At 30.5% G+C, this 16,532-nt stretch overlaps 1 protein-coding gene across 14 annotated transcripts in view; it reads left to right on the forward strand.

Annotated features, from left to right (window-relative positions):
• The window catches only part of LOC134681724 (single-stranded DNA-binding protein 3-like), a 77,895-nt gene extending 63,376 nt beyond the window's left edge, over positions 1 to 14,519 (forward strand). For 3 of the 14 annotated variants that reach the window (XM_063541364.1, XM_063541359.1, XM_063541402.1), the window contains 9 exons: positions 379 to 421; positions 1,082 to 1,117; positions 1,597 to 1,639; positions 2,111 to 2,191; positions 4,371 to 4,403; positions 5,920 to 5,984; positions 7,391 to 7,463; positions 8,007 to 8,125; positions 9,604 to 14,519. In XM_063541364.1, the coding sequence (XP_063397434.1) occupies positions 379 to 421; positions 1,082 to 1,117; positions 1,597 to 1,639; positions 2,111 to 2,191; positions 4,371 to 4,403; positions 5,920 to 5,984; positions 7,391 to 7,463; positions 8,007 to 8,125; positions 9,604 to 9,711 (601 nt within the window). In that variant the 3' untranslated portion in view covers positions 9,712 to 14,519. Of the gene's footprint in view, positions 1 to 378; positions 422 to 1,081; positions 1,118 to 1,596; positions 1,640 to 2,110; positions 2,192 to 4,370; positions 4,404 to 5,919; positions 5,985 to 7,390; positions 7,464 to 8,006; positions 8,126 to 8,567 lie in introns of all 14 variants that reach the window. The other 11 variants (XM_063541444.1, XM_063541439.1, XM_063541408.1 and 8 more) reach the window with 11 other exon arrangements.
• The last annotated feature ends 2,013 nt before the right edge of the window (positions 14,520 to 16,532 follow it).

The raw sequence follows: 16,532 nt of genomic DNA on the forward strand, positions 1-16,532 counted from the left end.
AAATTTTAACCACAAACATGAGTGTTCATTGAGATTAACAAATTTCTTTTCACTTGTATAGAAAATTTGTTAAAACCAAAAAAATCAAGTATCCATGAACATTTAGTTTCATGAATGAAATCAACAGTTATTAAATAATGTTCAAAATGAAGCGTTAATCATTTAGCAATGGTATGAATTTGCTACAGTGATATTCACATAATTTATGTTTATCTCAACTGAAAATGAGCCCACTGACATAGTTAACTAGTTATCAAATCTTTTAGTTGTCTTACTGGTTATCACATTTTATACTATTGGATAAGGGGATATAACTCTAGTTGCAACATTGAGGTTTATTCAACAATATTTGATTAAAATTTTCTTCATTTTTTTCAGGCCTGGTGGAGCAGGAAATCGGTGGCCACCAACAACATCATCAGTAAGTATTTCAAGCACATTGTTAAATGATCAGGATAGTCAGGCACTCACTCACTATACACGACCAGTTGTATAAATTATTTGAATTAATCAGTTGCTATGAAGCTATGTAAATTGTTCTGTTGTGAAATGGTAGTAAATTTGAGAAAAAAAAACTAACTTGGAACTGATCATCTTTATTAGTTCATTGTTATTTTTTTCAAATAGGAAATCCAAAAAAACGAAGGATATTCCGTATTCATCCATGACACAAAAAAATCAGTACATGCAGAAAAAAAAAATGTGGAAAGCAGGAACAGTACTTTTATTGCTGTTCTTCATCTCAAAGTCATAGTGAGGCCTGCAGCACAGAAGCAATAGAAACTATCACCTCACTGCAAGTTTAGGATAGACCCAAGCACCAGTTTGAGCAAAATCTTTTGCAAAAAGAAACCAGAAACATACACCAAGTTCAGTATTGTTCAGTTGCAAAAAATATCTGTTCTGCTATCACTATTTTTATTCATGATATTTAGATATATCACTTCAGTACAGAAGAAAAGACTTGTATCAACAACAGTCTGAAAGAAACATGTCTATTTGGTTATACAGTACATGCTGCACAAAAATGCATACATTATCATTGACTCCATCCTAATAAAACTTATATTTTCTTCTTCAGATAAATTACTCATCAGCATCACCGGGTAGTTATAATGTAAGTATTCTCTTTATTTTTTTCAATGATTACAGTTCAATGTAGAATTTTCCTATGAATTAAGGAGGGTTCCTATCAGAACTGTAACTTGTGTTTAAATTTTGAAAGGATAGCTTACATCCCAGAAGAGTAACCCTCCTTCACTTAATAGATATAAGAAGATTTGGTATGAGTGCCAATGAGACATCTCTCCATCAAAATCTCAACTTAAGTAAAAGTAAACTACTATCAGGTCAAAGTACAGTCTTCAACATGGAGCCTTAGTATTAGATTCAGTGTCTAATAATTTTAATTGATCATGAGGCTGAAAATTGTTTCACATGAGAAACTGATAGTAAAATTTAATTTGAAGTAACCTGTTTAACACTAAAAATTTGGTTAAGATGTTGATCATTTTTCAAAAAAAATGTAAAAGTGATATTAAAATGGCATATTTGAATTTTTGAACACAGTATAAATGAATAATTTGTATATTTCAGGGCCCAGGAGCACCAGGTACACCTATCATGCCAAGTCCACAGGGTAAGATCATCAAAAAAACACAATACTGCATATGGTTTCTAAATGACATTTAATTTTGTCAGTGGTCAATGGGAGATAACCCTTGATTTTTTTACCACTCTTGCTTGCTCAGAGAAGTATAAGTTTGTTATTATGCAAAGTATTATATATAATTTGAAGCTTTATATTTTTGGACATTCAATATGATTACATACAATTAAGTTGAAATATCACATACATTCTATTTTAATGCTCCCTTTAAATCTGAAAGACTGCTGGAGTTCCTGAATTTAAAAAAAACTACATTATTGTCTAGAAAAAAAAATCATATTCTAAGGACTTGACTGATTAATGGACATACATCTGCTTGTGCAATTTTACAATTGAATATAGAAATGATTAAATGATTGCACAGCCTATTTTATCTATTTATTATGAATTGTTGATTTAAATGTTGACCTGACAATTAAATGGTACATGTATATTTATTAGGGTCACAAGGACCATTTTCACCTGCCAGCCACCAGCGTATGGGTTCCAGACCAGGTGATTACTATAACGACAGTATGCAGGGTATTACCATGCTCTCAGATTTTTCTCCCCACCCAGGGGGATTCTCAGGGAAATTAACAAAACCCCAATGACCCCCTATTTTTGTTTTTGAGTGTTCTAATTTTTGTTGTAACTGTTTTCACTTTTTAGTTTTTTTTTTCTGTTTTTTTATCTGTAGAATAGTTTAGAGTTTTACAGCTGTTGTACATTTTGTTTAGTTTTAACAATTATTATTGACAAAATTCTGATAAGCTTCTAAAATATAAAACGCACAAATCACATGTTGTACTAATAAAAATAGATATTACTGTTAAATTTGCACTAATATTAAGTTTACGAAAAAGGGACAAATTAAATTAAGGAATATAAAAAAGGGACAAAATAAAAAGATGAAAATCTGGTAGCATGGGACAGTATTCTATTAGTGCCATGCTTAGCACACCTAATGAGGAATGTTTCTTACGATATAAGAATTATGGCCAGAACTGTTATATATAAACAGCATCAGTTTCAGGGCTACGGTTGCACTTGATTGTATACCATGTCATCAGAATAACAGTATGTCGAGTAAGATCAGCCTCTGATGGCTCGAAAGATAACCGAATTAACAGACACGATATTCTATTCTTATTAAAAGAAAGACTAATACTCGATTGTTTTGCCAGTGATGCTTTCATCTTTGTTGATTGAATTATCTTTAAATAATGTCTTCTTGGATGGAACACTGAATGTCAAGTTAAAAATCATAAGGGCAGAAACTATGCTGGCAAAATATTCTGTTTGTATTGATAAAACTAAAATAGCATGAATCTTTTGTTATGATTAATTGTATTAACTTAAGCATGATGTCTAACCTGAGGAAAACATTCCATGTTTGAGGATAATACTTCAGTTATCAAAACTATTTGATATTTTAGGATGCTTTTACAAACTTTCAATAAAATATAAGTTATTAAAACAATTTCAAATTTACACAAAAGTGTGTGTGTGGGGGGGGGGGGGAATTGATCATATTGATCAAATGATTTGAGACATTTTAAAGTTTAGCAATTTCTCTTGTGCAAAGCAGAAAAAACCTGAAGAGCAAAGCATTTAATTTTCATAAAGTTACAAACAAAATAAGGTGTTGCTTTGACTCCTAAAAAACACGCCTGAAGTAGTACTACAAGTAAATTTAGTTGTTAAAAATTTATAATGCAGAAAAGCATTAATGATCAATATTCAAATGTTGTAATTCAAATGGAAAAACATTAAAAAAAGATGGTCATGCCTGATTGCTTCCTAATTTCTAAAAAAAAAAAAGCAATTTAAAGATAACCCATATTGTATATTTATGAAATACTAACACAAGTTATTGGGCTCCTTCCACAGGTTTGGAAAACTTTGGTCCTGTTTTTCATTCATTCAATGTTCAATGTAGACTATCTTCTGTTCTGATGTTATTGTGTATTGTTATCTGGTTATGAAGCAACACTGTTTCTTGCTCTAGATTGACAGATTTTCTCAATTTGAAATGTGTAGCTTTCTTATTTCTATCTCAAAACTAACTATTGATTTCATATTAAAGAAAATTGAGATTATACTTTTAACTTTCAAGGGATACAATCAAAATCAAGTGATGGATATACACACACCGGAAGTAAGAGTCGAGCAGACCGCTTGAAAGGTAAGTACTCGTATTTACTTGTTTATATCAATAAAATTTAATAAATAAGGTAGTGCACCGAATGTGGGATACTATCTAGTTTTGAAATACACAATTATCCTTGCTGGAAAGCATGCAGTTAATGCTAACACTTCGACACAGTTCCAAAATTTCACCAGATAACTGTGTCTATGTGTTTGTAATAACTGCACGCTTTCTAGCAAAAACAATTGTGTATTTTAAAACTACATACTATCCGACATTCGGTGTGCCAACTTATTAATCAAAATTTAATTGATATAAACAAGAAAATGCAACTACTAACCTTTTAAGCGGCGAGTTCGACTGTAATTTCCGGTGTGTGTATATCCATCATGTGATTTTGATTGTACCCCGTGACTTTTTGTCAACTATCAACTTGAAAAAGCTTGGTTAAAACATATATTTCAAAATAATATTGGAGAAAGTATAGAATGATTCTGTTTTCCATAAAAATACTGTACAGTGTTTGGTCACTATAAATATAAATTTTCTTTCCTCTATTCTCATGCTCAGATGATGTTGAACCCCAAAAGATGCTCTGTTTAGGTAAGGCGGCCTCACAAAACACTTTGGTGCTATGTTGTCTTTTGGGTTTGGAGTCGGACTTTACTTGGCATGGCATGAATAAAAACCACAATACCCTTATTGCATGTCTACTGAAATTAGGGTTATAACGGGAAATTGTGTAAATAGTGTTACTTCAAAGGGTTACAAACAAGAAATTAGAAACCAAATTAAATGTGCTTTGTATTTTATTGTTGTAAGAGTAAATAAGCTGGAGAAGGAAGTAAAAAGAAAAAAATAACGAAAGGAAAACTTATGTAGCAAGTAAACTAATAATATATGCTTTTACCTTATGCATGCACTATTAATGCTTGGTTGTTATACAAACATGAATAGTATTTGGTTTTCTATTCCAATATGCTTTGTACAAATTGAATATGTGATATTGTTTATAAATAATGTGTGCTTGTTTGACCACTATATTTATATGATGCTTCAGGGCAAAGAAACCATGTTTTTCACAAATTGTTTCTATGGTTATTTAAACTGATGCCTATATTTAGTGAATATTTTTAAAGGATATTAGAAACATTTGAGATGAGAATTTGAAATGTTTCTATTAGATGTAGTCTCTGAGATGTAGCAATGTGGTGAATAAAGGCAGATAGTAGTATGATATTTTATTCAAAAATTCATAACTTTGTTCATTTATTTCTCTTTTTTACTTTACATTATGTAATAGGTAACAACATTTTGTTGCTATCTATATATATTCAGTTGATATCATTTACTAAGCATTCAAAACAAATATGACCACAATTTGGTTCTATATTTATAGTACATGATTTTCAAAGATACACAAGTCCTGTATTGATGTTCAGTGTTGTGGATTCAATTATTTAAAAAAAATGCTATAGAGAATTTTTATTATTGTGTATTAGTGTTTGGATTGTTTTAAATGAAAATAGCTTTATATAAGCACTCTTTTATTATAATAAGAAAGATAACTCCTGTTATTATAATTTTGGAATTGATAATTTAGATTTCTTAAAAATTAATTATTTTACAAAAACATGATTGGCAAGCTGTCAGTTTGTCCTATTTTAAATTTCTAAGTAAAATATCGTTAAGGGATTACACTTCTATAGATTACAATTAGTTCTCTTTTCTTTTTTTATTCACTTTTTAATGGTGTTTGGCAATTTAGAAATTTATTTGACTCGTAGATAAAGAAAGTTAAATTACTTTTATGTTAAATTTTGGAAAGTGAATAGTGGAAACATTTAATTTTATATCAGTTAAAAACCGTTTCAGTAACTCAGTATTTCCCCTCTGATATTAAACTGAATGAAATTAAGAATTACTTGAAAGAATTGTGTAGATTTACATGATTTTATAAGGGTCTTCAATTTATATTTTAAGCAGATCATGTATATGCTTTATAATTGCTAAAGTTAAAGGAAACAATAGGAATTGAATATAATCTTTATATGCTTACCCTTATCTTAAATGAAAGAAGAAAGACTTTTGTAAGATAATTGTTTTTCTTACCTTTCAGACTCTACAAATTCAGGTGATGGGATGTATAGTATGATGAAAGGAGGTATGCCAGGCATGCCAGGGGTAAGATTTACTTTCATTCATTTGTTTGATTATAAGCTCTGTGTTGAAGACGGTACTGTGACCTATAATGTATAAAAAAGAAGATGTGGTATGATTGCCAATTAGACAACTATTCACAAAAGACCAAAATGACACAGACATTAACAACTATAGGTCACTGTACGGCCTTCAACAATGATGGTTTGCTTTTACAAGTTGTGACTTGGATGGAGAGTTGTCTCATTGGTACTCTTACCACATCTTATATCTAATTAGTACATATAAAAATAAAACTCATTACAGTACATGTAAAACAAGGAGATGCAGTATAATTGCAAATAAGACAACTATCCACCAAAGTTTAAGTTATTATATAAACTGTTGTTGATGCCTCCTTATCTCATATTTAGTTGAATAGATGCATTTATATTATAGCCTTCATTACTTTTCATGAATTACATGCACTCAGATAAAGCAACTGGCATTTCTTAAGATTTCAAAAGGCATTAGACTATTTGACATCAGTATTTATATTTGTGAGTTTTGCCTTGCATATTGGTCTAAGTTCTTTCAATCTTATTAGAATAAGTTCTCATCACTTGCTCCTCGATCTTTTATATGTCGCTGCGTGTCAGTTCAATAACCAAAGACTTTGAAGCAGCGTTGTTGATTGGCTACAGCAAAGGACCAATTTTGGTCTCAAATTTCAGGTTCACCTAAAGAAAGATTTTGACCACTTTTTAAACACTTAAGTGTCTATTTCATTTGAATCAATCAGTTTACATCAAAGATTTTAACTGATTTAGTCATTAAAAACGATCCGATTCAAGCTCAAATATGAAAAATCTATCAAATATGCAGATAAATATCACTTTTCAATTGTTTTTTGTCAAATGAAAGTGGTTCATCCTCAACCTTTTTATATGTTATGTATTATCATAAAATACAACTTACATTTCTATTTAAAGGATGAACACAAATCAGTCCATATTTATGTAGCCGAATCATTCTTCTGTCAAATAAATAACTAAAAGTTTACATTTTAACAATTTTGTAAAACTGCTATATTTTGGGGCCAAAAAGGGGTCTTACTGGACCTACTCCTTTGACCTTAGACATGGTTATCAATTGGGTGTATTAAGATCTCACACGGAGACATATAAAAAATTGAGGAGCAAGTGATGAGAACTTATTTTAATAAGATTGAAGTTCTTTAAACATCTTATATTGAAAAAAAATCGATAACAGAAATATGCCAAAATATCCTCATTTTGAGATCTTCTCATTAATATTTAGATATTTATAACTGCTTTACTCTTTAACAATATGCTGCTACAAAGTGTCTTCAATGTGCGTAAATATCTTTTATGATTAGTCTCAACTTATCCAATGAAACTCCTCTCTATATTAGTATTTTGTGTTTTCAGCATTTTCCAGGGATGGGACCAGGAGGACCCGATGGTAGCTTAGGGATGGGTCCTGAAATGAGTGTGATGAATGGTAAGTGTCACAGATATCATCCCAATGGAAAACTTTAACCAAGTTTAAAACATAAGCAAGATAATTTATAGCCTAAGGACCATTGTAAGAAAAGATTAAATTAACTTTTCTACTCACTTGCTACAAAAAAATATATTTGGTATAAATTTGAAAGAAATTTAACAACCCCAAATTGAGCAAGTATTTTCATCTCTGTTTAAAAACGTTTTGATCGAAATGCAATTGTTTATTCACACAAAATAATGACAAATGTTTCAAAATATTGGCATGGGAGGCACTATTTAGATCCAAGCCACCGATATTATTAAATGTATATTTTATTAAGCTATTCTGAGGAAAACACAAGAGTAAATGATTTAAGTAATGCCCATCCTCCACCACTTTGAATTTTTGGAAAAGCCTTTTATAAGACAATGGGACTTTTTTGACAGCTACTAAAAAGATGAGATCGAATGATAATTTCACTGAAGTGTTGGTTATTTTTCTGGATTGAATTTAAATGAGTTTTATTGCAAGTTGGATGTATGTTTTCTTCCCTTGTAGGTGATATAGATGGAATGAAAAATTCTCCAGTAAATGGTCCAGGAACGCCGCGGGATGATTTACCTCCTGTAAGTGGGACGGGCGATATGGGTGCATATAATCTAGCATACCAAGATAATGTAAGTCAGATCAGTTTGTGAAAAAAAGATCTGAATTGACAAAGATGCTCAAAGAAAACCATGATGTGGGACATAATTCCAATGTTTTAGTCACATGATTGTCATGTGATTTGTATCAACCAATCATTCAATACCTTCTCTTGTTTTTATCAAACTTTTTTAATTTGGACAATCTACAGTTTACTTGTGTGCATCTGTAGGTGTTTTCAATAGATGGAAATTATCAAACCATTTTAAATAGTAGAAGCACTTCATTTTGTATTTATATAATCAGGAACTGGTTTTTAAGCAATAATTGAGAGAATTTCCAGAATTTATGGACAAGCACAGATACGTCATCAAAGATTGTTGAATATTATCATGTACATATTTACAGATCTGATGAAATCACCTACAGTTGCATATAAATCCATATAATGAATGAAATCAACCATATTTGCAGGTATGGCTTGATTCCCAGTAGTAGGCGCAGTTCAATCGACATTGCTCAGACAGCTCTTATCTCGTTCTAAAAATAGATCTGATGAAAGAATTTCTTTCTTTTGTACTAATCTGATTGTAAATTGATGATATTGTTTTATTTATTGTATGTTACTGTATATACGGTGTTTTGTCTGTGTGTATGACTCTTTAACCATCACAATACATGCTTCATTTTCACCAACGGCTACCTAATCTCTTTGCATGCCAGATCTCAAATAGCTTCTTTCTGTCATAACTATTGCTTGTCATTTTAAGTTTGTTTTTCCTCTTTTTATATTTTTGACTCATTTAGTTTCTTTATTTACTTATATTGCTTAATCTGAATAAAGACAGAATATAATCAAACAATCTTGATGGATAACGCTAGGTGTGGATTCAAGATGACATAGTGGACTAACACGGAGTGGAGTGGATTAGAGGGTGTTTTTAGTAGATGAAGTTTTGGATCCACACCTATTACATGAAATTGTTGCCCAGTGTTTTCTTGTATGGTCGTCAGTTCTTTGAATGCTGATCCAAATCGCACATGTTTACATCACAAAAATGAGCATGTCTGCACCTAAGAGAAAGTTGATTAGAAAGAGAAGGGTGCTGGTTTCTCTCAAGTCAGTCAAGCATGTCAATTGAAGCACCAACTAATATACATCTCTCATCCTAATCCAAAGTCATCTGAAAATTCTCACTTTCAAATCATCCAGTATACTGTCTTTCTTCTGGTATATTTTATAGCATGACTTAACGTCTGTAGAAATCATTTGTTGTCAGCATGCCAAAGTAAGACAGGTGATAATTTTTTAAAACTTTCACATACCTGTCAAAAAAAAACTTTAAATTATTCAAAAATTAGATATCAGTAGGGGAGTACACTGTTTTTTTTATCAAAATTTGCACATTTGGTCACAGTTTTATTGATGGGTGCACTAGATTCAACCTGCTATAAGGTGCATTTGACAGGTGTGTGGGACCTCAATGATAGATCTGTTGTACCTTTGCAGGAACACAATGAATCTGCTGCAATCCTAAAGATAAAAGAATCTATGCAGGAAGAGGCAAAACGATTTGAAAAAGACGATCACCCAGAATATAACTTTATGGCACCATGATAAAAAAAAATCTCGCGTAGAATTGTTAACAATAGTCATGTAAATTATAATTGTTATTTATAATTTTTTTTGTACACATATGACATTTTATCAGTCGCGTTAAGCATGCATTTCTTTCTCAGAACTGTATGTGTTTGGGTTGGGGGGAAATATGATATCTCTATGGTGCTGTTCCATTTATCATTTGCTACATAATTGGATGGTTTTACTAAAGATGGGAGCCTAGTACACATCATTCCAGTACGAACAAAAAAACTCATGTTTAAAATCAAATAAGTCAAAATTAACACCTGTTCTTGTGATTTGGAAATTTTTTATTTGAACCATTTTATTTTCTAGTCGTTAGCGCCTGATTGTCGTGCCTAACCATGAACGCTTTTGTTTAAGTGCTATTCTCCTTGTTTTTATTCACTTTATATTAAATCATATTTTTCAGAACTGCCAAATTTCATTGGTGTATGGTTTGTAGGGTGCTTTTGTTTGAATTTCTTGGTGCAAGAAAAAAAAAATGCATTTTATAACTCATAAAACTACTCATTTTTTACGAATTATTTCGCTCCTTATCTTGGTCAAATCTTGCATTGTAAGCAAAGGGTAAAAGGTTTCATAAAAGAGGACAAGATTGAATTTGTCAGGTTATTTTAAGGGTACATCAGGATTGTTTGAACAAGGAATAGTCTATTAAGCCAAAGCTGCCTTTATGTTATATCATTTTAGCTTGTAGAAAGCTAATTATGTCTTTTGCTTTAGTATTAACATGATTTAACAGAATTTTATACTCATTTTCTTCCTTTTTTGTTAATCTGCATGACCATTTTGATGATGAAGCCCTTCATTTCATGGGCTTTGTGTAAAAATGATGGACATGTGAAAAAAAAATGGGTATGATGCAAAAAAAAGAAAATAATCATTATTTCCAGCTGATTACTTAAAAGTTTGGAAAGTGTGAATGTTTTGAAATTAGATGTCAAGACATAAAACCACAGATATTAATTGCTATTTGTTAAAACATATTTCTAACTACTATATGATAGTCTTTCCACTTTTTACAGCTTTCCTTTTTACTAATATGCCATTTGATGGCCATCTTCACACTTGGCTTTTGGCTTAGAGATTATTCTTAGGTTTGCACATCCTAAAAATGGTATAAACCAGGGAAATAGTACAATCTTCCCAATACAAATGTTTTATGGAGAATAGTGACTTAAAGCAGAAAAAGATAACAGGGGAGACAATTTTTTAGTTAATTAAAGTGTCTAAGAAAATTACCTGGAAAAATATTTTAAGATTAAAAGGGTTTTCAGAGGGGCATACGTAACCAAAAAAAAAATTTGTTTCTGTCCTTTTGTGAGTGTGTTGTCTCTTTGACACATTCCTTATTTCCATTATCAATTTGATTGTTATTTTACATTTAACTTGTACGATATTTTCCTGGTTTATCCCGATCTGCACCTCAAGTAGACTTGATTATAAGATTATATTGTGTTGTACTTTATCCATGGTGTTGTTTCCTCCCAATGGAACTAAAGAATATAAAGGGAGATAATCGTGTAAAGAAAGATAATCATGGCCAAATTCTAATGGTGTCATTTCTGAAAAGGTAAGTCCAGATTCTCATGATTTCAGATGCAATTGAGAACTAATTAAGAGAAAGAAATTAGCTTTGAAATTTGACGAACTAGTGCTTCAAATCAAATTTGTCAAATAACATTGCAAAAACAATCATGAATTTTTAGATCATTTTCACTAACTGATTGTTTGTTTTGAAAATTTTAACTTTAGGCCATAAAATTTACACATGTAGGAAACCACCATGGATAAAAGTAATTAAACAGAAAGAGAATATTTTGTACTTTATTAATCTTATTTACTGTCAGGAATTTGTAAAAGATTTCAAGATATTTATTTCTTGTTCAGCCTTCTTTGCAAAGACCTCTCAGTCTTGTACACATTTTCTTTTGAGTGCAAATTTTTTTTCAGATTGTTGCTGGGCTATTTAAAAATAATTTTGATATGTAACATGTAAGCTGTTGATGTAAACATGATAGCTGTTGGAGTCCATCGTGAAAGCTGCAGATGTTCATTTTGATAGTTCAATGTTGAGATCAAAGTTGACAGCCGATGACAGCTGTTGAGGTCAAAGTTCGTCAAAACAGAACGTTAGATTAAGGCTCTTCAACTGAATCAGCTGACTTATTTTTATTTCAACAGCTTTTTAAATAGTCCATGTAACAATCAGAAATAGATTTGACCTCTTAACGAAACTAATTATAATAATAAGATACATATTTTTGTAGTTTTCGCAATTGACCAAAACTGCTTTCTTACTAATGATGTTTAATATTTATCTTGGAAATCTTATACTATCTGTACTTCTTATTCCAAACCACAGCTCTTGATATTTTTGTTTAATCTGTGGGTTCAACATTGTAGCCAATTTTTGTAAACGATCTGTGGTTGTGATTCAAATGTGGGGACATCATAAATATGTCATTAATCTTAACTGGTACAATTGTTTATATGAAATCATTAAATTTCAAAAATGTGTTGTAATTTTGAATATTGGTATCTCATTTTGGCATAATATTTTTTTCTGTTATATTTGTTTCAAAACCAAAGACTTAAGTTCTTTACTTTAAGCTGTGCTAGTTTAGGAATCTCAACAAGGATGTTTTTATTTCTTTAAAGCCTTTAACTTTTTTTTAATAATGCAAATCCTTAATTTACTTTTAGGGCACCCAATCAACTTCTGGGTTTGACATTCACTTGTTTATAATTCACCTTTTCATTTTTACGTGACCTAAAGACAATTTATTAAGTTGTACTGATCTTGGTTGCAGTTTTCTTTTGTTTAGGTTGTAAGGATTTTTCATATTTACATTTATGTATTGAACATATGACTTCATGGATCATATGACTGTCATCACATGTGAGATCTCCCATGTGACATTGGTCATGTGACATTGGTCAGATGACTTAACTTGTGTGTCAGATAACCATTGTGCGATTGTATGAATAGAATTTCATATTGAGTGTATTTATATTTGTACCATGAAAATCATTCATCAAATAGGAAGAAAGTTGTTGTGATTTAGGGAATAAAAGATGAGAGAATGAAATTGCATCGTGTTTATTTATAGTAAAAGTCTCATGTAGTTACATTTGCAATACTTGTACATTCATGTGAAGTTAAATGTTCTGAATTTTTAAATTTTTTATAAACAGCATATGTACAAATGACATTTGTGTTACCATAGTAACTGTAGATTTGGTGTCATATTTGATTATGGAAAAAACCATGTAGACATTAAATTTTTGTTGTCCATTTTTGTAGCAGTAGTGCTGTTTAAAAACTGTGAAGACAGTCATCCCTGATATTTTTCCAAGCATCATATAGGCTTTGGGAATTGAAAACAAGCACAATTTGAAAATAGCAAATAATCCAGTTGAACTGCCATAATTCAGTTAAACTGCCAATCTTCAAAATGTTTATTTGCGGGAGTTTAAACTTTTCAACATATCAGAAAATTGATTTTACTTCGGCTAAACAATAAATATAATTTGGATGAATTTTAAATGAATCTGTGGAACAGAATTTTTTATGATTAATATTTGATGAAGCTTTGTGATGTTTATATTTGTTAAGTTATGATAAAGCCTTTACATTGCCTACAAATTATGAAAACAAAATGTTAATTTAACGAGCATTTATTGTGTTTCTAGAAGGTTGAAGAAATGAGAAATTGCCAGTTCATGTTATTATTATACAAAAAATTATAAATCTAGAAAATGTCCTTATTTATTATTTTCTAGATTTTCATCTCTGCTAAATTGATAATATGCCACAAACATCAAATTTTGATAATATAAAGATAAATTTCATGTTAAACCAGGAAACAGTTCATCTCTATATACCGGTTAATAAATATAATAATTGTCAAAAAAACTTTCCAACACATCATTTTGTAATGGTTTTATTAGAATTGAGGCCTAAAAATTCATACCCAATATAATAATGCCATAAGAAGACTACCTCATATTGAGGGTTTTTAGCAGTAAAACCTTCAATTTTAAATATTCTGTCAAATTCCACATACAGTGAAATCCACTGCACCATAGTTTACGCAAAGTCTCTGAAGAGTTGTCTCCCATTCTTATTTATTTTTAGGTCATAGAAATGTGATGATTGTTTACATTTATCATAGGTTAATGTTGATACAATTGCAGCTATTAAAATTATGCATTTTGTCATAAGAATCATAATTCATGTCAGACAGTTAGAATAGTTAAATGACCAAATTCGCATCATTAAATCTTTAAGTTGTGACCAACGCCATTTTGTTTGTATGAAATCATTTTTTTTTATATAAAAAATAAACAAAACATACAAAGCATATCAAATGCAATTCTGTCAACACTAACTGATGATAAATGATTTTGTTTATATATATATATTTGTTGAACAAAACTTGTATTTATTACTCATTGTTTATAGATCTGCAATGCTTTGTAAATTGCCGTATACATATTTTTATGAACGTCATTGATGTAAAGGGAGATGAATCATTGTTTTTCTTTTGTTTATTTTTCGAAGCCCTCATCATCATCATCATCATATCTTTTTTTTTTCTTTATGTTTACAAACCACAAACACATTTCACAATCAAAAGACAATTTGGCAATATTGTAATATAAAAATCATTTTACACAGGAGGTCTGTGTTGTAATGTTGTGTATCGTGTCAACTGTAGTGATGAGGGCTCTATATATATATATGATGTTAATAAAATATCAGAGAGACCATGCAATCATCGTCTTCTTATTATTTATTTGGCTGCTTCAATTGCACATTAAAGGCAAAAGATAGATATTAGAAATGGTGAACTGACTTAAAAGGTCTTTAAACACATTAGCTCCAAATGAAGATAGATAGTATTACTTAACAGTAGGAATGAATGTACTGAAAAGATGTACAAGATAATATTTTTGGTTCATTCAATTTTTGTGGGCAAATGTATGGTTTGAGAACGATATATGACAAATGCCTTTTATCCTTGATTTTATGCTTATGTGTTAAATCTGAGTGAGTATTGGTTATTTTAGATCATCTGAATATACAATATTAAGTTGAGAATAGAAATGGGGGATGTGTCAAAGAGACAAAACAAAGCTGTATGGAAGATATTAGTTCAAAGTTTATTCAAGAAACATGTTTCTTTCTGTTATCCTGAATTTTATGCTTTTAAAGTTTGTTCAGTTCTGGAGTTGTGTCCTTTTATGAAGTTATATGCTACCTGGTGCATCATTTGTGTCCCATGGACACATTCCCCATTTATTGAACACAGAAGTCAATCAATTTAAATACTTAATTTGATGATTGGAGCACTTTTGCACCCGATTACTGACCAACATGCCAGGCCTTGTCACAATACAATACATGTGCACAATTATCGCACTGTGGATTCATTATTATTCATTGGATACCAATTTCCATGGGTTTTGTGAGTATAGGTAAACCATGAGTTCAAATGTTCAAGGAATAACATTTTCAATAGGCTTTGTATACCTCGATTGACAAAACCAAGAAATCAAATATTCTTGAAAAAGCAAGTTTTTAGTAATCCACACTAATCGGACCCAAAAATCAACCAATAAATATATTTTGGATTTGGCTTTTCCAGCACAAATATTGTACTCTGAGAAACAAAACAAAAATTTATGATCGAGGGTCCAGGTCTTGTAACTGTCATATTCTATAATCCAGTGGTCATCTGCTAAATATTGTATTTGTTTTCTGAAATTTAAGTTTGCTTTCATTGAAGAGTACACCATCTCATCAGACTTTACAGAAATTCATGTTGACTCCTGCATTATGAAAAGTGAAAAGTAATATCTGATAAGTTATAGAAATTAAGATATTGATACTAAACATTTGGAACATTGGTCATCATTTATTAATTTACTGCTTGTTGATTGCTTAATCCACTGTGGTATATATTTAATGCATATTCAGGACAAAAACAAATTAATAAATCTCCAGAATATGGTTGCAATTCACCTCTATCCTATGTACTTGCAGCAATTTTCACTTGGGTTACATTTATTTAGTCTTTAGTTCTGTATATTTTGTGGGTTTGTTTGTTTTGGGAATCATAAATACACTGCAATCAAATTATTGTAGGCAATGTCTGGTTAGTTATGTCTAAACCACTTTTCCACCTGTGTTTTGGAAATACACACAAAATAAAGCAGTGAAATGAATTCATCAGATTTATTATCCCCAATCTTTTCAATGTGAAGTTTTTCTGGGTTTAAAAATGTGCATAGTTGCATTTATCTAGTGTATTTTCAAAGAATATTTCATTAATGCATCAACTTCCATGAGATTGTGTGCACATTGAAAACATTTATGATGGAAGTTTATATGAGAAACTTGTCCAAATTTTGTTTTGATTTTAACCAGAGCATGAAAATAGTAGCTTGTCAATACTGCTCTATTTCATTCATCATAAAATGTGTAGATTTTGTTCTTTAACCATCAAGGCAAATCTAACCTTCAAAAACTATAAAATTAAAAGAAACAAAATTTGAGACAAACCAAGGTTCACTTTCATGATTTTATAGACAAAGGGAATTAATTCAATTCACAATAATGACTATGTATAACTCGTACTCATTGCAGTTAATATCTTTCAATCAAAGTGTAAATCTGATAACATGTCTAGAAATTGTGTGTGTCAAACTGATAACATGTCTAGAAATTGTGTTTGCCTATCCTCACTTTTATGCAACTTAATACACTACATCTTAGTGTTAGACCT

The sequence above is a fragment of the Mytilus trossulus genome, chromosome 1 (assembly GCF_036588685.1).
Source record: "Mytilus trossulus isolate FHL-02 chromosome 1, PNRI_Mtr1.1.1.hap1, whole genome shotgun sequence".
Taxonomy (NCBI): domain Eukaryota; kingdom Metazoa; phylum Mollusca; class Bivalvia; order Mytilida; family Mytilidae; genus Mytilus; species Mytilus trossulus.